A 22,757-nucleotide genomic window follows, 5' to 3' on the forward strand; every position below is an offset into this window, starting at 1 on the left:
CACTCTGCCCTCTGTCTACTCGTGATGCTGCTTGTATCCATATACTCTGCCCTCTGTCTACTGGGTGATGCTGCATATATACCATACACTCTGCCCTCTGTCTGTTAGTGATGCTGCATGTATCAATATTCTCTGCACTCTGCCTTCTGGGTGATGCTGCTGTATAGCATACACTCTGTCCTCTGTCTCTTGGTGATGCTGCTTGTATCCATATTCTCTGCACTCTGTATCCTGGGTGATGCTGCATATATAGCATACACTCTGTCCTCTGTCTCTTGGTGATGCTACATGTATCCATATACTCAGCACTCTGTCTACTGGGTGATGCTGCATATAAACCATGCACTCTGCACTCTGTCTACTCGTGATGCTGCTCGTATCCATATACACTGCCCTCTGTCTACTGGGTGATGCTGCATATATACCATGCACTTTGCACTCTGTCTACTCGTGATGCTACATGTATACATATACTCAGCACTCTGTCTGCTGGGTGATGCTGCATATAAACCATGCACTCTGCACTCTGTCTACTCGTGATGCTGCTTGTATCCATATACACTGCCCTCTGTCTACTGGGTGATGCTGCATATATACCATGCACTCTGCACTCTGTCTACTCGTGATGCTGCTTGTATCCATATACTCTGCCCTCTGTCTACTCGTGATGCTGCTTGTATCCATATACACTGCCCTCTGTCTACTGGGTGATGCTGCATATAAACCATGCACTCTGCACTCTGTCTACTCGTGATGCTGCTTGTATCCATATACACTGCCCTCTGTCTACTGGGTGATGCTGCATATATACCATACACTCTGCTCTCTGTCTACTCGTGACGCTGCTTGTATCCATACACTCTGCCCTCTGTCTACTGGATTATGCTGCATATATACCATGCACTCTGCACTCTGTCTCTTTGTTATTCTGCATGCATCCATGTACTCTGCACTGTCTCCTGGGTGATGCTCCATATATACCATGCACTCTGCCCTCTGTCTACTCGTGAAGCTGCTTGTATCCATATACTCTGCCCTCTGTCTACTGGGTGATGCTGCATATATACCATGCACTCTGCCCTCTGTCTCTTTGTGATGCTGCATCTATCCATATTCTCTAAACTCTGTATACTCGTGATGCTGTATGTATCCTAAATACTGTGCACTCTGTCTACAGGGTTATACTGTGTATATCCACTGCGTGTGGAATCTCGGAGCCGTATGCTTGTTTTTCTTCGTAATGGACTACACTGTCAGGATCCAACAAGGTAATCAACCAGTAAGATAGAAAGCTCCAGACACCGCCTTCCGCTTCGTATTACATTGAAACCGTACCTCAGGTCCGTGTGAAGGTGGAGCACAGACTGTGTGGAGTATGACCTCAAACACCTCTGATAACCCCCAGTGTAAACATGATTGTGGAAAAAGAAATCTACTTTACTTGTTTAATAGGTCGTGTTTACATTAGAACTTGGCGTCAGGTAAAACTACTAACAGGATATTGCCATGAAAAATTACGTCAATTGCCGTCAAGTAAATGTATATATACACACTCACTTTCGAACAATAAAACGACAGTGCGTATATAAGATCGCAACACTATAGAATTATCGTGCAAGGAACACTAGCTCTGAAACAGGCAGTTGTTTATATGCCCAACACTTTAAAGATGAAATAAAAAGGGATGTTTTATTTTTCGATCTACACTGCATTAAGGTGTCAATTTCAGCCACTGAAATTAAACATATGTGATGTTTAGAATAAACAAACATTGTAGATACCAGGCGCTCACTTTGCAAACAATTTCATGGCAATAATATTTGCAACATCGCTGGAATTTTACTTCAATCGATACTAATCCGATAGTCCTGTCATCCAGTCCTTTAGATGTATCGTCCTTCTCTCCTTGACACTCTCTGCTTAAGTAAAACAAAATCAAATAAAACCGAAACTGACCATGAGATATAATTTTATTAAAGGCGTTTGGACAAAGATAATTCTCAGTATGTGCATAATAGCAGGGTATGTGACAATGCACAGGTGCAAATCGTGTATATTAATAAATCCCTTCAGCAGTAATGACATACATGACTGGTGTCCTAGCGTCAACGATTGCTACACATGACAACTATCAAGCCTGGCGTCCTAGCGTCAACGATTGCTACACATGACAACTATCGAGCCTGGCGTCCTAGCGTCAACGATTGCTACACATGACAACTATCAAGCCTGGCGTCCTAGCGTCAACGATTGCTACACATGACAACTATCAAGCCTGGCGTCCTAGCGTCAACGGTTGCTACACATGACAACTATCAAGCCTGGCGTCCTAGCGTCAACGATTGCTACACATGACAACTATCAAGCCTGGCGTCCTAGCGTCAACGATTGCTACACATGACAACTATCAAGCCTGGCGTCCTAGCGTCAACGATTGCTACACATGACAACTATCAAGCCTGGCGTCCTAGCGTCAACGATTGCTACACATGACAACTATCAAGCCTGGCGTCCTAGCGTCAACGATTGCTACACATGACAACTATCAAGCCTGGCGTCCTAGCGTCAACGATTGCTACACATGACAACTATCAAGCCTGGCGTCCTAGCGTCAACGATTGCTACACATGACAACTATCAAGCCTGGCGTCCTAGCGTCAACGGTTGCTACACATGACAACTATCAAGCCTGGCGTCCTAGCGTCAACGGTTGCTACACATGACAACTATCAAGCCTGGCGTCCTAGCGTCAACGATTGCTACACATGACAACTATCAAGCCTGGCGTCCTAGCGTCAACGATTGCTACACATGACAACTATCAAGCCTGGCGTCCTAGCGTCAACGATTGCTACACATGACAACTATCAAGCCTGGCGTCCTAGCGTCAACGATTGCTACACATGACAACTATCAAGCCTGGCGTCCTAGCGTCAACGATTGCTACACATGACAACTATCAAGCCTGGCGTCCTAGCGTCAACGATTGCTACACATGACAACTATCAAGCCTGGCGTCCTAGCGTCAACGATTGCTACACATGACAACTATCAAGCCTGGAAACACATAAGGCGTACATCATATTCATATCCCAGACATCTTTTGTCGCGAAGTAATTCAATTTACAGCGCAAAATAGGTGCTCTTGGGATCAACTAATCCAACTTCCAGAAATATAAAAATGTTCTCTATCGTGAAACTGTTTCGTTAAAGTCAAACGGTCTCTGTCAAAACAGCCAGGAGAACATCAATACCCAAATGGCCATGATCAAGTGAAACTGACAACACACGTCAATGAAACAGTCCTAACGTAATTAGCTATTTTTGCTAATGAATACTTTTATACTTATTATATTTGAACAATTATAGATCTGAAACAAAAAATAATATTTGAGATGTTGTCTTACAAAATAGATATACGGTATTAAATTTCATGTCAATCTGAACAACCTAAGTATGGCTGATTTTGTACAAATATGCATATTCGTTTTGACGTGTTTTATTAGCCGTTTCTGACTATTGTTCATATTTTCAACATTTTAACTTTGAATTTCATGGCCGGAAACTACAAACTTAACTGCCATATGTTCCGATTTCTTCAGTCATCTTCCCCAAAACACCCTTAATTTCCTTCCACGAAAATAGTTTACCAACAGATAGACAATGCCATATCTTCTCCAGAAGGACAGAACTGTCTTTAAAACACCCTTACCTGCAGATAGACAATGGCATATATCTCCAAATTGACCGAATCGCCTTCTCTAAAACACCCTTACCTGCAGATAGACAATGGCATATATCTCCAAATTGACCGAATCGCCTTCTCTAAAACACCCTTACATGCAGATAGACAATGGCATATATCTCCAAATTGACAGAATCATCTTCTACAAAACCTATTCCTCCAGATTAATTATAGTCCAAATCCCTTTTACCTGCAGATGGACAATGCCATATTCTCCTGATTGACATAATTGCTCTGCATTCACCAACTTGCCTTCTCTAAGGTGCCGGCAGTTGAGAATCGTTTACTTTGAATTACCCTTACCTGCAGATTGACTGAATGGTCCCCCCTAAAACACCCTTTACCTGTACCCGCCATATTTCTCCAGGCAGACATAATCTTCTTCCCTGAAACATATTTCTCCAGACTGGCTAATTTTGACATCACGTTAACCTGTAGTTTTGCAATGGTATATTTCAGCAAAGTGACAGAATCGTGTCTAGTACACCTAGGTCTTCCCCTCTGCCCACCTAAAGTGACTACATAGCTGACACAATTAGTTATGGCGTTACCAGTCATTGTTGTAATTATATGAGTCCTATCGTTAACATATATATAATTATATATATTGTTTGATAATCGAACACAGATGGTTTTCAAGGATGTAGGGAGTTTTTTTTAATTCGTTTCCGATTTGATGTACAACCCTTCCCTGATTGAACATTCGTTTTCTGAAATCAGTACAACAGATTTACTGACAATGTGTTGCGGCCCCTGCTGGTCCAGCTAAATGATGACCAAGGCGACGGGGTGTGAGACACCTGTTTATTTTCGTTATTGCATGACACTCTGTAATAACAACAAAATAGGCAATAAGTATTCCTAAACACATCTATCAAATAATAATCGCATAAAGGACAATTAAAATCTCATAAGTCAGGGCGTGGTTAACATGCAGAGCCACACCCGTGGACTGACTGTCGGTAGTAACACTGGAACTAACCTACTGTCTCAAGGAACTTAGAATATCATCTGACATCTTCAGTGATCAATGTACACTACTGGCGTGTTCGCTATTCAGTGTTCACTGCTAGTGTGTTCGTTATCAGCATTTGCTGTTCAGGGTTCACTACTGGTGTGTTCACTATCAGCATTTGCTGTTCCAGATTCACTGCTGGTGTGTTCGATGTTCAGTGTTCGCTGCTGGAATGTCCGCTGCTCGTTCCATATGAGCCAAAATAACCAAGGCCTATAGAAAGAAGCCTTTTTATAGAATTTGTTTCAGTGTTACTACTGACTACTTAATGTAAATTAACACTTGTGGCGTTTACTATTGTGGCTGACCATAAATTTCATCTATTCATGCCCCCTGATGAATAATCTTTCTCTACTCGATGACATGTGTGACAAGTGCAGGTTATCTATTAACCACAAAGGACGTTCTGAAGCCCGAGGTCGTAGATATCCTGAGAAACTCTGTTGAATCAATAACAAAGTTTAAAAGTCGGTTCGTTATTGGAAAGTGACATCAGTCTGATCATCTGCCATTTTCTGGACTTGTTTTTGTTTGGATAAGGCAACAATGTGTATTCAAGTTACATCAGTATATCTCCTACACAAATCTAGAGAATATTAATCTTGGGAAACATCCATTTAACTGCAAGCTATTCCTAGCCAAGCTAAAGATCCGTTTCTTTTGAAACAGCAAGTCCTCTAAATAACTGTATTAAAACTTTCCTCTTTAAGTCACATCTTTCAAAACCCAACCGACATCAATTCCAATCCAATTTTAAGAAGAAATGTATCACTGAATCGCAATATCGACAGTGAGACCAGGGATCTCCCTGGTGATAGCTATTTAAGCTTGAAGGGTCAAAAGAAAGTGTTGGAAACGAAGTCGGACTTCGATTTTGTTTTACTGGATGATAAACTGTCTGTTAGACTTCCTTAGTCCAATATGAACCTCGATGCCTCGTTGAATCGTTTAGAAATCTTGGTAATTTCCATAGCTCTTTTATCAGCCTTTTATGCTGACCAGCTTTCGATCTTGTTACATTGGGAGACCAATCCGCTTCCAACAATTTGTCATCTGTAGCTAACTGCAATTGGGAATCTCAGATCTGATTCCTAGACGCGCTCCCATGACGGATGGTCGTCACACGCTTCCAATCGCCGCCCGCACACAACTCATGACTAAAGCATTGTAAATCGACGAGGAGTATTGTGGGTGAATACGAGGTTTTATTCTTTAGAGCTCGAAATAGGCCGTAGAAACTTTTAAATGACTGGCGTTGGTTTAACAGAGCAGCTGTTTGGCGCAACGTTCTCACAAAGAGGCCGTTCCATGAGACTGTGATGGCGTCTGAACGAATTCTAAGGCTGAAATGCATACACGCTTCTCGTCGGGAAATACAGTTTGCGTTCGTGGTGGGTTTTAAGACACAAGAATCTTCAAGACTGCTCGGCCTACAAGAGATTCCTATAATGGGCGACTGAACAGCGACTTCACTGGACGTATCCACATAGTGGTTGTGTAAAATGTAAAGCTTGTTCTAAATCGCTGCCTAAGGTGGCCTCCATTCAGCATCTGCACGGAATCTGCATCATAAGTCACATGTAGGCTTAGCTGGACCACAGAAAGTTGCACCGGTTATTGTTCTACGACGCCGCAACCAATATAACTATATACAATCTCTGTACCTTGGCCAATAAAATTTGCACAGTAAGCATCGACGGGCGTATCAAGGAGAGACGTAACGGTTATTACCTATTTTATCGTCCATTTTCTGACCTATGTATGACCATGCTACTTTGACTGAAGCTGCTACTGGCCTTTCAAAGATCTCTGTCTTTGGGCAGTTGAATATATACCTGGTTTTAGTGACCGTGTACTGTGACGTTCATCGATTATGGATAATTTTGTAATAGGGCGTTTTATTTTGTAGGCTGATCCTTCCATTATGTTGGCGTTCAGTGCACCTGACATCTGCTGCATGAGAAGGGTTTACCTGGATATAAATACGAGGGAGTCTGTAAAGATGTATACCTACCTGTCTGTTTGACGAACATATACAAATATATATGATAAGCAACATTATATAGATTTGGGTTTCATGGTATCTGGGGTGTTGGTGCAGGTTAGCCAGTGGGCAGGCCTAAATACCGCAGTGTTATCTCGTTACCCCAAGCATCAGGGCTTGTTTCATATTATGGGCTCAAAGTATGCAGAGCATGTTTGTGTCCCACATTGGTGTTAAGTATTGCGACGAGCGGTATTAAACCATACTCATTCGCTCCTGGATATGCATCGTAAGACAATGAGTGTAAAAACTTGGATCTTGGAGTGAGTGAGTTGTGTTTAACGCCGCTTTGAACAGTATTCCAGTTATATCAGGGCGTGTCAGCATAACGTGGGAGGAAAGCCCCAAGTGATGCAGGTCTTTGATGTTTACCGCTTCGGTGAAACCCACGGGCACGGGAATGTTGCTGACAAACCTGGAAACATAATCCGGGCGAAGCGGGATTCAAAGCCATGATCATAGGTTTATGGAGTACCCAAGGGACGCAACTCTGCACAGCGAATAGCGGCGCCCTAGAAGCCCGGGCCACGTGTGTGAGGCAGCAAAGAAGCCTGTGTGACGTGATGTGATGTGACGTGACGTGACGTGACGTGACGTGACGTGATGTGTAATTGTTCACTTGTTGAAGGTCGCTTCCGTGGTCTCGTGGTAGAGCGTCTGCCCGGGGAGCGGAAGGTTGGGGGCTCGATCTCCGGCCGCGTCATACCAAAAGACGTTTATAGATGGTACTTGTTGTTACCCTGCCTGACGCTCGGCTTTTAGGGGCTAAAGAAGGACCGGTCAGTATACTGTGTCTTAGCTGGGTATTCATGCTAAACTGCGCCATGGTTCTCAGAGGGCTAGCACTATAAAATCGACATTAGTCCGGACTAGTACAAGCAATCACACTCGTTATATAAGTGCAATAATCTTGAACGCGACGTTAAACCCCATTTCACCTCACCTCACATCCCGTGTAAGGAGCCGTGGTACTTTTTAAATGTTGATTGTATGTGTTATAACAGAAGTTTTGAGCAAAGACTTATATAGCTTATTACAATACAGCACTAAATCCCATACTTCTATAAAAGCGCGACCCAACAAGTAGGTTCTGTTCCAATACCCATCTCATCACCCCATACCATCTGAGGCAAAAGAACAAAAGAAGCCATTTAAAAGTGGGATCCGGGAGAACGGCCTCCAATATCATGGGCAAACAGACATTGTGAGAACTTGAGTGGTTGGGAAACGCTCCCCGGGGTACACAGGGTCCACAACAATGACACAGACAGTATTAATGATCGTCTCTCATGCGGAACGAAGACATGTGTTCATTACTTCCTCTGTCAAACATGCACTGCTAATTAGGAGGAAAATGATGTAATGAACCTTCATTAGCTGAAATGCAGTACGGACTGTGTGTTGTTTTCGTGATTATGTTTTGTTCAAGTCAAACGACGAGAAACCATGTCACAGGGAGACTGCATTTTCCATTAAGGAAATAGAACGTTGTTAAAGCGGTATGCAAGTTGCAGATTAATTACCCTTTTGTACGAGGAACAGCGAGTTGGCCGGCAGCGAGATTATTGAATGATCGCCAGTGCTAAAATATTTTCGCTTCCATCTTGACCTGGGGTCAAGATATTGTAATTGGAAAGTGAAACTGGCCAGAAGGCAGCATTGTCCGTGTCACATAAACTCAGATGAAAGTAAATTGAAAACAAGACTCTGTGCCATCTGTCAATGGCACGTGACCCGTTAACGTGTTCGAGTGGGTGGCGGGATACGGAGAAGAACAGCGAGGAGACTGGGGTGTTGACTTGGGGGCGGGGAATGGGGGTGGCTGAAAGTGTGGGTAGAGGGTTGGCTGCTTGGACTCGACGGTGGGGGAGGTGGAAAAGACGAGCGGGGTGTCAGGATTTGGGACGGGGAAGGCGGAGGATGAGTGAATGAGTGAATAAACGTCACATTGGTTCTATTTTAGCCATATAGCGACGAGAACAAGTTGATATATACACAAGTGAGTCATGAATACAACGATATATTTAAAAACTATATTTTTCAATCATATTTGGGAATAGCAATATTTTTATACAGTATAAGCAACAAGTAACCAAAGCTAGGCCACCTCGCTGGGGACCATGGGGACTTACGGTGCCTCAGCATCCTGCACGATACCCCAACAGGGTTTGCGTCATCAATTTAGCTACTGGTCAATATTAAAAATACTCAGCAATGAGTTGGCTTAAAAAACTAGTTGATGATAGTTACATCGATTGTTACAGGAATTACGTGTCACACAGGGGAACAATCATTTTACGGTACTGTAACCTGCTGTATACAGCCTTCGGTAATGTCAGCTGATAAAACCATCACACCAAATTATACAAAAAGGTAATAATTATTCACATACATGTTAAAATGTATAATACAGGCCAATTTCTTTCAAGGAGCAAAACAGTGAAAAGGTAATATGTCCGCTTACACGGGAGCGGCGGGTGAAGCGGTAGTGATTTGGCAGAGTGTGTGGGGTGGGGTTTCGGGGCTGGAGATGGGAGGATGAGGATGAGGCGGGATAGCGCATGCGTGGGACTGTCGGTGTTGGGAGTGAGAGAACAACATGATACCACGGAATGTTACACAGATACATTGCAGCTACAGTTTTAATTTCCTTCACAATAACAACAAGTGGTATAAATAATATCTATCGTCCAATCCTTGCGTCACCGCATCACGCCTCGACACGATGACCCGAGACAATATATGTTGGGTGTAATAAAGAAGAAGGCTCCAGTTGTTGTCTGTACACTCCTCTAGTAGGACTCGAGACAGGCGTCAGTCGTGACGGAAGAGGTGCGAAGTCTGCCAGACACATGGGCTGTCCTTAATTTACCAAGGTGTTGCTCCGTGACAAGTGATGGCCCGACACAGCTAGTCACTTTACCCACAAGGCAGGTACACGACTAGACTTGCACAAGTCTCTAAGGCATTAATCATTAGTTTAAATCAGTCAGTTCTAGCTTATATAAATATTAAGAACAAGTTGTCCATGTAAGAGACTGGAGTCCTTAGATGTACTGTCCACATATCTAGACTTGCCTATCAGGAGGATAGAATTACTACACATCCATAGACTTTTCTCTTAGTACAGCCTAATACACGACGCACCCTATAATTTCAACGGTCGTGTATTCAAATAAACAGTAAGTGATTAGTACAACGATTATCCTAAAGGCAAATACAATGACAGGATCTGTCCTCTGTGCACAATATAAACACATAGGCTGTACATTTTTATTAATTTTAATGCGCCTGACATCGAGCCTTTGAAAGGATATTAGAAGTGATACACATGAGGAAGAGAATTTATGGATGTCAACTTCTTTATTATGAGGAACCAGAGACCATATAATCTACGGTTCGGAGTATATCCGAACTCCTTCATCACTCCCAAACGTGATGTTCCTCATGATGAGGAAGCTGACATCGATACATTCTCTTCCTCTCATGTACTCAGTTATATACGTGCATATTCACTTTCAAGCACATGTATATTTATTGTAATGCAAATGTACAGTTATTTTTTTGTCCTGTATGTTGCTTCCTCTATTGTGTTGTACTGGCTCGACTGTTAGACATGTTCTGTCGCCTAGAGATTCGTGAAGATGTTCTTGTCAATTTTAATTGTACACTTGGCGTCACACGTCGACTTGAGGTCCTTTTCCACACGCTAGCGTTGTCTGATCGATGACGAGACTGTAATAGGGACAGGCGCTGCCTGAACGTGGTCACCGCTTGACAGAAGGTATGGCGAACAAGCAGGCCTATATATTACTGCATCTGTTTTCGCATGGTCGGTTGTGTGTTTAGAATTGTTCCGCAATACCACCGATGCGCGGAAACTGGGTTAGCGTGCTGTGGCACATTTTGAATGAATCAATAATTGAATTTTGATAATGATCAAAGTTAAATAACGTAAAGTCACGCCATGGTCACGGTTCATGATTGCTACAGTTAATTGTACGTTGTTAGCGTATGCAACAGAACGGATAATATTTAAATATCGCTTGTGTAGGTATGTGCACATGCATATATCACAAACACTTTTTGCAGTATATATTTTTCGATAGGAGTTTATATAATGTTTTATAGATTCCCTGAGTTCAGTAAGTACATATATGTTCACAGAGTAATCAATACGAGTTAGATAACAGTAATTATACAATGGCTGTTTGACCACAGATAGATGGCATTGTGGAGGGGGTGCGATGTACAAAGCTGGGCGGGGAATTGACCCTCGGACAGCGGCTCGGCAGGTTGGCTCACTGACGCCTCCAAGTAGACTTACATCTAGTCTCTGAAACGAACATATCAGAAAAAACAGTTGTTCAATTATCTTAGTAGAAATATAACAAACGGGAGCCCAGAGACTCTCTTCATTGCAATAATCTAGACTTGCCAAACATTATAGACTTGCATGGGCTGTATTTGATATATTTGTATCAGGGTCTGTAAGACAGACTAATCTCCAAGATGCCGCCTGCCTATTGCTTTCTTAGTACCTTTAAGTAGGTGTATTTGTTAAATCACGAATAAAAGTGTTGTTGAACCATAGATGGACTGCTGTGTTTGAAGAACATATACCCCAACCATCTCCTCCAGGATACATAGCTGAATACTGTTACGGACCAGACTATCGAGCGCCTCATCCATTGTGATCCAAGGAAGGCCATCAGATAAATGGTATATTTCAGATCAAATATAAGTCATATTGTGAACGGTTCTGACTGCCCAACTGCGCCTATCGACCATACACTAGTAATTGGCTCTTGGCATGTTTAAGATATTTGAACATGTTCGGTTAGTTTGTAATATTCCCTTATTTCACAATTGATGTAAATGTACTTACTCGTAACCCCAATCATTAGCATATCGCATGTATTGTAATACAATATTTGTAAACCTTTGTCCATTATTAATGACCAAGTATGTCATTACAATGATCATATCCATTGAATATTCTACACTGTTGGATATTTATGAGTCAAAGACACACGTTGCTCATCTCCACTGCATTGACGTGTCATCTATATTGGAGTAGTCGTGAGTCAGAGTGTACGTGGTGTATTGGTATAAGCCTTGTGTACTGTGACACGTGTATGGCTACGGGTCGAAGGGCGTTCCTACAAGCTAACCCAATCAATCTACTACACAGAATCAACACAAAGTGAAATGGGCCACACATGATTGATTGCGATGTACGTAATGAACTCTAGATCTGTAGTGTTCGCGAATACCGTCAACCTCTGCACAGCTGAGATCGAGAAATCCTCCCTTCAAAATCTTCAACCGTTGTACAGCTGAGATCGAGAAACCCTCCCTTGAATACCGTCAACCTTTGTACAGCTGAGATCAAGAAACACCTCCCTTGAATACCGTCAACCTTTGTACAGCTGAGACCAAGAAACACCTCCCTTGAATACCGTCAATCTCTGTACAGCTGAGATCAAGAAACACTTCCCTTGAATATCGTCAACCTTTGTACAGCTGAGACCAAGAAACACCTCCCTTGAATACCGTCAATCTCTGTACAGCTGAGATCAAGAAACACTTCCCTTGAATATCGTCAACCTTTGTACAGCTGAGATCGAGAAACCCCTCCCTTGAATACCGTCAACCTTTGTACAGCTGAGATCGAGAAACACTTCCCTTGAATATCGTCAACCTTTGTACAGCTGAGATCGAGAAACCCCTCCCTTGAATACCGTCAACCTTTGTACAGTTGAGATCAAGAAACACCTCCCTTGAATACCGTCAACCTTTGTACAGCTGAGATCGAGAAACACTTCCCTTGAATACCATATCATCAACCTCTGTACAGCTGAGATCGAGAAACCCCTCCCTTGAATACCGTCAACCTTTGTACAGTTGAGATCAAGAAACACTTCCCTTGAATACCGCCAACCTTTGTACAGCTGAGATCAAGAATCACCTTTCTTGAATACCGTCAACCTTTATACTGCTGAGATCGAGAAACCCTCCCTTCAAAAACGTCAACGTTTGTACAGCTGAGATCGGGAAACACCTCCTTTGAATACCGTCAACCTTTGTACAGCTGAGATCGAGAAACACCTCCCTTGAATACCGTCAACCTTTGTACAGCTGAGATTAAGCATCAACTCCCTTGAATACCGTCAACCTTTGTACAGCTGAGATCAAGAAACACTTCCCTTGAATACCATATCATCAACCTCTGTACAGCTGAGATCGAGAAACCCCTCCCTTGAATACCGTCAACCTTTGTACAGCTGAGATCAAGAAACACTTCCCTCGAATACCGTCAACCTCTGTACAGCTGAGATCAAGAAACACTTCCCTCGAATACCGTCAACCTTTGTACAGCTGAGATCAAGACACACCTTCCTTGAATACCGTCAACCTCTGTACAGCTGAGATCGAGAAACACCTCCCTTGAATACCGTCAACCTCTGTACAGCTGAGATCAAGAAACACTTCCCTCGAATACCGTCAACCTTTGTACAGCTGAGATCAAGACACACCTTCCTTGAATACCGTCAACCTCTGTACAGCTGAGATCGAGAAACACCTCCCTTGAATACCGTCAACCTTTGTACAGCTGAGATCAAGAAACACCTCCCTTGAATACCGTCAACCTCTGTACAGCTGAGAACGGGAAACACTTCCCTTGAATACCGTCAACCTTTGTACAGCTGAGATCAAGAAACACCTCCCTTGAATACCGTCAACCTTTGTACAGCTGAGATCAAGAAACACCTCCCTTGAATACCATCAACCTCTGTACAGCTGAGAACGGGAAACACTTCCCTTGAATACCGTCAACCTTTGTACAGCTGAGATCAAGAAACACTTCCCTTGAATACCGTCAACCTTTGTACAGCTGAGATCAAGAAACGCTTCCCTTGAATACCGTCAACCTTTGTACAGCTGAGATCAAGAAACACCTCCCTTGAATACCGTCAATCTCTGTACAGCTGAGATCAAGACACACCTTCCTTGAATACCATCAACCTTTGTACAGCTGAGATCGAGAAACCCTCCCTTGAATACCGTTGAAACCTATTTATCTACCCAATCCTAGTCGTATGATCGCGGGTACGCCCGTTGGGCACCTAATTTGCTAGGTTTAGGTTGAATACATTACGTGTTATGAGATAATATTGAATTATGTATGACCGTGTTTCCAGATCGATTAAACGTTGATGCTCCAGTCGGATATAAACAGCACCGGCAACGGTTAGATATATGAAATGACCAATTACGAAATTGAACATTTTTAAAATGCAAAATTGTGAATTGTAAGATGCAGGACATGCGAAGTAATTGTCAGCTTATATATTGGTTGATATAGACATCTGGGGGAGTGAATCTCGGGAAATAAGTTCACATTCGTATTTACTGTTCCACCGAACAGATACAGTTGGGGACAGTATTGATTAGTAGATCCGTGGCCGGGCACTTTTTCTATCAAAAGACATCTGAAATCATTCGCCAAGTTCATTCGAAAGGAATAAAGTAATTAACGGCTATCGGAGCCGACCAACTGCAGACGAACTGTAGACAGGGGTTATGTGATGTGGCCGTTCATGCGACTATTGTGCGGGGGACGGTGAGGTCACTGACGCCGGCCATGATGTTTCTGAAAACCCCCGCCGTCATGAGGCTGTCATGGTCCTTGACTCAGGCAATCAGCTGGGACAGGGCACGCGACGACACGTGTGGATGTCGCGGTACGCTATTAAACCCCCTTCCCTCCTATCCAATGTCAACAAAGAAAATTTGCATCCCGCATTCTTTATTCGAAGGTAGCCAGGCGTACAATGTCGATAGCCACAGTGGGTGACTGTCACGGACGAGGTCCGCTTGCTGATGTGCATCCTCATCGCTGATGATTAACAAGATCATAAACGGGTGCTTGTATTCCAACAAAGGGCCTTCCAACTGTTCGCCTTATCTTGCAAATCAAGAAAACAGTAATGATTTATTAACATAAATTGCGGAAAAGCGATGTATTCATAACGCACTTTGTGATCCCCTTCCTCGTCAATAACACTTACTACCTGGATGATAAACACACGTATTAAGCTGTCAGGTAGGATGAAAACAGTACAAGCTCCTCCCAAATAAAGCGACCTTGGATGTGCGGTTAATGCATGTCCACGTTGACACAAAGGCGATGGTCTAAATAGATCTAGGTGCGATTGATTTATGCACGGGTAGGTTTATTATGAACAAAGAAATGAGTTTTGTATTCTAATGTTTCCAGGTGCCAAATTATTTCAATGATTTGATTGAATTGAGGCGAATTACTTCTGTGAATTATAACACGGTGCCAACTCTCACGATGCACGAAGGCTCAAATGGCTGTATTTCCCGTTAAAACTTTGTGTCGATATATGAACCAATTTAGTTCGCTTTATTATTTCATTTTCAAACCAGACTAATTTCTCGACAACAAGGTTTTTATTGTGTACTCGTCAAAATACAAAGTTTACATCCATTTCCAACATGTGCCTTCTAATATTTTTTAAAAAGATCTTCAGACACGTAATTAGGTTCTAACGTAAATTTCATCACTGGCCCACTGACACGCCATGCACGCTTCTTGACCTTATATACATCCGCTGTTGAACAGAATGCTGGAAAATAATATGATCTTATCATAGATAACTATTTCAATCCGGCAGGAAAATTGCTAAATGCAATAGAAATCATATCTGTATTGAACATGTGAGGTGGGGAGAAATGGGGTTTAACGTCGACTATTGCCTACATTAAGACTATTGACTATAGTGACGTGCGTGCCTGCGTATGCTTGTACTAGTCCGGACTAATGCCGGTTTTATAGTGCTAGCCTACTGAGATATCATGCCGCAGTTTAACATGGATAACACACTCAGACACGGTATACTGATTCCGTGTCGACCAGTCCTTGTTTTAATGACCTTAAAGCCTTGCACCAGGCAGGGTAACAACAAGCACCACCTTTTACGTATTTTGGTTTGACGCGGACATGGATTGAGCTACCGACCTTCCACTCTCCGGGCAGACACTGTACCCACTAGACCACGGAGGCGGTCTATTCAACATGTATTACTCTCAATTGGTAAATGAGCCATCTTGTAAAAAAAGGGAATCATACGCGTGAGGTTTGCAGAAGAAAGTTACAGCTGCCGTAGTCTGTCATACAGATCCTGAAACAAATATATCCAATACAGCCCATGCAAGTCTTTAATATTTGGCAAGTCTAATTTACTGCAGTGTCTGAAAATGAAGAAAGCTCCTTGCCTCCTTTTTATTATATTTTATAACAAGCACTGGGCCAATGGATTACATGTGCTCGCCACAGTAGAAGTTCGTTATAACCGACTTTGTCAAAGCAGATGTACGTTGTAACCGACTTTATTATAGATGTTCGGTATAACCGACTTCGTAATAGCAGATATTCGTTTGTAGCCGACTTCGTCATAGCAGGCATTCGTTGTATAACAACTTCTTCGTGACGACTGTCCGTCATGACCGTCATCGCCATAACAGGTGTCCGTTATAACCGACTTCATCAAACCAGATTACGCTATAACCGACTTTATTATACTTAGATGTTCGGTATAACCGACTAACCGATAGCAGATATTCGTTGTAGCCGACTTCATCTTAGTAGATGTTCGTTATAACCGACTTCGTAATAGCAGATCTTAGTTATAACTGACTTCGTCACAGCAGGTGTTATTAAACAACTTCTTCGTGACGACTGTCCGTTATGACCGTCTTCGCCGTAACAGCTAGGTGTTCGTTATAACCGAGTTCGTTCGTGACATTCCATCATCAGTGTTTATTTGAGTCAAATAAAACAGTTAAATTCCAACCAGGGGAATAGTATGTGATTGCTGCAAGCTCACGAGAAACATCAAACGGCATTGTCGCTTGTGTTTTAAAACTTGTTCATTTACATTCGAATGGTCAACAGTCAGTTAAAGATTCATTTTGTTGACCTGTTACAGCATTTCTGGGTTATTTAACTAGTTGTTCAATAACAATTCGTCAGTGTCTTAACAGACTTGGTACGAACAGTGAACATTACTATCCTCTATGTCTAAGGTGACATGACGGAGAAATTGGAACTTTCCGTTGTAAGGGTAGCGTTGTGAGGATGTTCTCTAGAGGCATGGCAGATATTGATGATTATTAAGCATCAAACATGATACTACACAGAACAACACTTAAATAAAGCGAACCCTGCTTGATCAGTGCAATCGTCCAGATTAATAAAGTTCCGGATTAACAAAATTCCGGATAAACAAGGTTCCGGATTAACAAAAGTCCGGATTAACAAAAAGTCCGGAAAAACAAAGTTCCGGATTAATATTTTTTTCGGATTAACAAAGTTCCGGATTAACGAACAATGTGGACGGGGTCTGTTTCCTTTGGTTATGTCTTCAAGATCGTACAGGAATAACGATGTACATGTAACGATGTACATTCACATGTAATTTGATACAGTTTATCATTAGATGCAATCACAGCCAAGATAGCAGCCGAGATAGAAGCCAGGCCGACAATTGTCAGAAATCAGAATTGAACAATTAGCGCCTCGTTAGTGTGTTAGTTCTGGTTGACCAGACATGTAATCCAGCTATGTATGTAGATACTTGTCACGACGGTCATATGTATTGTGCTCATGACTAACGACATATAATTGTGTTATCGAGACGTTCGCGTTGTTTCTGTGGGAAACTCAAGTGGGTAATGGCGTTATGGTAATCTGCCGTCAATGCCTTTGAAGCGATGAAACAACGCATATTAACGTATACACTTTCACCATTTACGTCATTTTATGAGTTATTCTCTATATCCGGGATAAACAATAAAAGTTTCAAGAGTCATGTTACGTCACCACACACATGAGCGGGTTCTGTTCTAAGGATGTGGCGCAACAGTTTAGTAGCGCCAGATTGAGGCGGATTGCCCGACCTTGTACAGGTGTCACTTTAGTTACATCATTTATGGCGCTCTCCCGGTTTAAAGCATTATTATTTTGCGGGCGTGGAAATGTCGGGGGTGAAACTGAAGTATTTGCGTTGATGTGTCAACTACCTTATTTTCATAGTGGTGGGGCGTTGTTGAAATGTTAAGGTTAATAGTTTATGAGTAGTAGGGATGACTGCGACATCAGCAGCTGGGATGAAGCGGAAGACGTGTGTAACACACATAGACACACAGCGAACGCACACACATGTACACTCACGCTTTTCATGCATAGGCACATTATACACACTTACATGCGCCCTACACAGACATAAACAGTCAACACACACAATGTTATATGCACACACAGGCCCCATATACATACAAACACTCACACTCAACTCTCTCTCTCTCTCTCTCTCTGACACACACAATGACCCCCCCCCCCCCCCCCCAACACACACACACACCGACACACACTTGTACATACGCTCCCGAGACTCCCTATATACACACAAGCACCGCGCCCAACACACACACGCCCAACACACACACACCCAACACACACACGCCCAACACACACACGCCCAACACACACACACCCAACACAATGTGTGACCTTGCTGATTGTGTTTCATCACACACCTTCATCGTACACACAAGCACACTCGCTCGCTATCAAACATAATTTCTCACTATATACCTTCATCTGACACACATGAACAGTCAATCACTATCAAACTTAATCTCACTACACACCTACATTGTACACCCAACTCACTCACTATCAAACTTAATCTCACTACACACGTACACTGTACACCCAACTCACTCACTATCAAACTTAATCTCACTACACACGTAAACTGTACACCCAACTCACTCACTATCAAACTTAATCTCACTACACACGTAAACTGTACACCCAACTCACTCACTATCAAACTTAATCTCACTACACACGCACACTGTACACCCAACTCACTCACTATCAAACTTAATCTCACTACACACGTAAACTGTACACCCAACTCACTCACTATCAAACTTAATCTCACTACACATGTACACTGTACACCCAACTCACTCACTATCAAACTTAATCTCACTACACACGTACACTGTACACACAAGCACACTCACTATCAAACTTAATCTCACTACACACGTACACTGTACACCCAACTCACTCACTATCAAACTTAATCTCACTACACACGCACACTGTACACCCAACTCACTCACTATCAAACTTAATCTCACTACACACGCACACTGTACACCCAACTCACTCACTATCAAACTTAATCTCACTACACACGTACACTGTACACCCAACTCACTCACTATCAAACTTAATCTCACTACACATGTACACTGTACACCCAACTCAGTCACTCTAAGTCAGATTCAGCTAATTAAGGTAAGCAATTGAACAACTACTTTAATAAGAAATGTATCAACTGTACAATATATTACTAGTTGAACCTTGTTGATGACGAAATGCAGAATGATAATTCCTTCATCGTGGCAGAGAAACGTAAATATATAGTATTACGGTAATGAGAAGGATCCTGTCCACACAGACATCTCAGATGGTGTGCTCTGGTGGGGAAAGCAGGAACAGTTACATACGTCACTTTGGAGAACAGGACTAAACACTAGTACACAATGTGTGAACCGATATGCTGGGGACGTGCAACGCCAAGATTTGTTGTAGTTACAACGACGGCCATGTGAGCGACACCATGATCCATGTCGTATTACAGCAAGCGTGGATTCTTCGCTGAGCGTGTCATTTTGCGACCGTCTACGTCCCCACGACAACACAACGTCTTCAACTTATAGGGACAACTTGTTATTATTATTTACGTAATCTAGAAATTATGATTTAAACTAATAACTATTGCCTTAGAGACTTGTACAAGTCTAACTATCTCTGTACGCACTCGTAATACATCTTTGGCTTTGTCATACAAGAAATATATAAATTTGTGTGTGGTAATGAATTTTAGATGTTTGTCAATAAGCTGGAATCCAGCGGGGAACACAGCTAGTCTAAACGAAATCAAGTATATATAAATATCGACTGAAGACGTCCCGTGTTTGAACGTGGGGGCCGGGCGACTTCAGGTACACGGCGGCAGGCTCAATAGCGTTGTTTTATCGAGATTCTTCTTGGAAATGCATAATCACGACAGACGTTATGCTGTCTTTGTGTAACGTTCCCAAATGTAAAGTGGCTAAATGGGAGAAAAGAAATACACTCGTGTGTGGGATCTCCTATTGTTGCGTTTATATTTCATTAATAGGCTAATACATTAATCATTAAGCCGCTCGTACACTGCAGTGGTATTTGACAATAGCCGTTACAGCGTGGAGGCAGGAGTGGTCGAATGAGCAATCACCAGGGTACAGACATCCATTCATATGTAACAAGTTACCATGGCGATTCGATTTCGGCGTGTTCAGTTCAAATTCAATTCTGTTAAATCACACGACAGCGTAGTCGGCTATGACAGGCCAGCGGATCAAGCAGAAAAGGCGATGTTTCACACGTCTTATATCAACTTTCGTAAAAGTTCAACTCAACATCGATCTCGACTACTAAACCTACTGTGTTTCGTTAAGTTAGCCATTCCGTGTGTCGCAACACGAATACATGTGGCATGCGGTATGGTCGATTTCACTTGTTCGGCTTCTGATTGGCTCTGAACTCCTCAACAGATTAATCAATTTCTCTCAGACACGTGTTCGCTCGCGGTTCTGGTTCTTTAGTTAAGAAGACTTTGTTTTCTGTAGGAGGGTTTGTGCCAGCCCTCCAAGAATGTCATCTCCCACAATAAACACTATCCGCTTAGCATTGGTGAGAAACGCGAAGCGACACAGTTATCGCTGAGCTTCTCAGTGTACGCTGCCAATCCCGTCCCCTGCGATGCGAACGCTCTATTCAAGTCATTTGTGATAGTCTATTGACGGAGTTCAGACACCAGTTAGCTGTGCTCGCCGTGAAATGGGTGTTTGTATGTTTGACCACGTGGTGTTATCGCTTATGGATATTACAGAACTCGCGAAATCTCAAGGAAATTACCGCAGTGGAAAATTGACTTAATCACTGTAGGCATTAAGTGGATACCGGCCCGCAGAAAGAAGGAAAACACCGATAGATTACTAAAGCGATATCAGCCGAGTCGGCGGTGCACGTGAAATAGACAGGCGAGCGGCGTGCAATTGACATGGGGCGATCCAACTTGGAAACCACGTACTATAGGGGTTGTTTGTGAAATGTACACGTGCTGGATCAGCTGTGACTCTGGTATGGAACCTTTATGGTGCTATATTCTGTGAATGTCAATTTCAGACATGGAGTACCGCGTGGATGTACTTCTTCTCATTTCGTTCATATCGGAGACAATTACAGGTAAGAGATGAGTGTTGATAACTGTCATCACTAGTTTGTGTTCATGTCAATGTCCATGTATTCCAGCTACCCGTCGTGTCTGCACTACGCACTGGATCCAACCTATTTCACTTTCAGCGCATGTTTGGTCGTAACTATCACTAGTATCAGACGCCTCGCGTCGACACGCGGTTTCATTCATAAGGCAATAGAGCTCCTCTACACAAAGACACGCAATTTGTTAACTAGAACTGGGCCGTGGGACGACGATTTGAATAATCTTAAAACAATCGAAAATTGACTGTCAGATTGCAAGCATTGCTTGTCTGCTGTTGAGGCTGCCTCGATCGGCTGTGAACGTCTAGAGTTAAGTCCCAACAGGTAGACTTTCTCATGAGACCTAGCTGTGGATATATATGAACTATATTTTTTATCTATTCCCATATATGTATTTACATAAATAATGAACTAGACTGGGAATGATTCTGAGAAAATACATCATATTTCATATCCATGACGTTCTTTTTGACAACATACAAATAGGAATTCGGATAGCTTATTTCGCACAATCAGCTGGACACAGCTGAAACCTTAATATTTATTCGTTATTGCTTTGTTCACATTAATGTCACTTCCCGGAATATTATTAAATGGAAGTCCTGTTGGTTTGTTGCAGACTTTCAATTGTAGCAAGATTACCTATCCCGATGGGGCTCGGCACATTCTAGTATGGTGAACACACGAGGTATGCCCTCGTCGACCCCAAGAAGGGTCATCGACAGAATATCCCCAAAACATATGGCCTTAGTTGTAAAGGCGTGAGAACCATCTCATCTCACAGAAAGCATTCCTTTTCTTATTTAACTAATTACTCAATTTGTAAAATTCCGAGGGTGAAAGGAGTGCTTGTAATTCAAGTATCAGGACCGAAGCGTTTCCGCCCGGACTGTTGACGTTACGTACTGACATTCAGTGATGGGGGGTTGAAGTCTTTGTCTCTAAGATTCGTGTATTTCGATTTGTGTTCGTGTTAGATTTTCTCTAATGTATAACAGAAAGTAACTCGGATAGACTCAGCACTGAAGATCTCTGAACTTTGCCAAAGTATAGAAGGCTTACTTGGGGGATATTGGATGTGTTTGTTTCTAGGTCTGTGTGATGAAGTAACACCCTCAAGGAAGAGGCAACACACGTGATGCTAGTTACTGTGTCCTATCATTATCTATTCAAATAATTAAATATATATCTTAATAATCACTAGAGGTGTTAGTTACAATACGATGTTTCCTAACCGAATTGTTGACGAGCAGCAGGATCCGCTGACGGTAGGATCGAACCCAGATTCTCTCTGTCAGCATTATGGGTTTCATTGTATGAATGTTTTGACGTATTGTAACCTTTTATAATCGCATAATTTTGAGCTTTCCTCCCACGTTAAGCTTACACGCGGTGATTGGAATAGTGTTGAAAGCGGCGTTAAATCCAACCTACTGCTAAAGCCATTTATATGGCTTCTACCATGATCCGAACAGTTTAAATGTCTCTTTTGGCAGCAATATACAGTGTATTT

The 22,757-nt window shown here is 42.5% G+C and overlaps 1 protein-coding gene across 2 annotated transcripts in view; it reads left to right on the forward strand.

Annotated features, from left to right (window-relative positions):
* Positions 1-20,533: 20,533 nt before the first annotated feature.
* The window catches only part of LOC124134158 (kin of IRRE-like protein 2), a 55,844-nt gene continuing 53,620 nt past the window's right edge, over positions 20,534-22,757 (forward strand). The window contains exon 1 of one of the 2 annotated variants that reach the window (XM_046498838.2): positions 20,534-21,208. In XM_046498838.2, coding sequence (XP_046354794.2) covers positions 21,136-21,208 — 73 coding nt within the window. In that variant the 5' untranslated portion in view covers positions 20,534-21,135. The remainder of the gene's footprint in view (positions 21,209-22,757) is intronic. The other variant, XM_046498837.2, reaches the window with a different exon arrangement.

Source organism: Haliotis rufescens, unplaced genomic scaffold, assembly GCF_023055435.1.
Source record: "Haliotis rufescens isolate VD_foot unplaced genomic scaffold, xgHalRufe1.0.p SCAF_1, whole genome shotgun sequence".
Classification (NCBI taxonomy): Eukaryota; Metazoa; Mollusca; class Gastropoda; order Lepetellida; family Haliotidae; genus Haliotis; species Haliotis rufescens.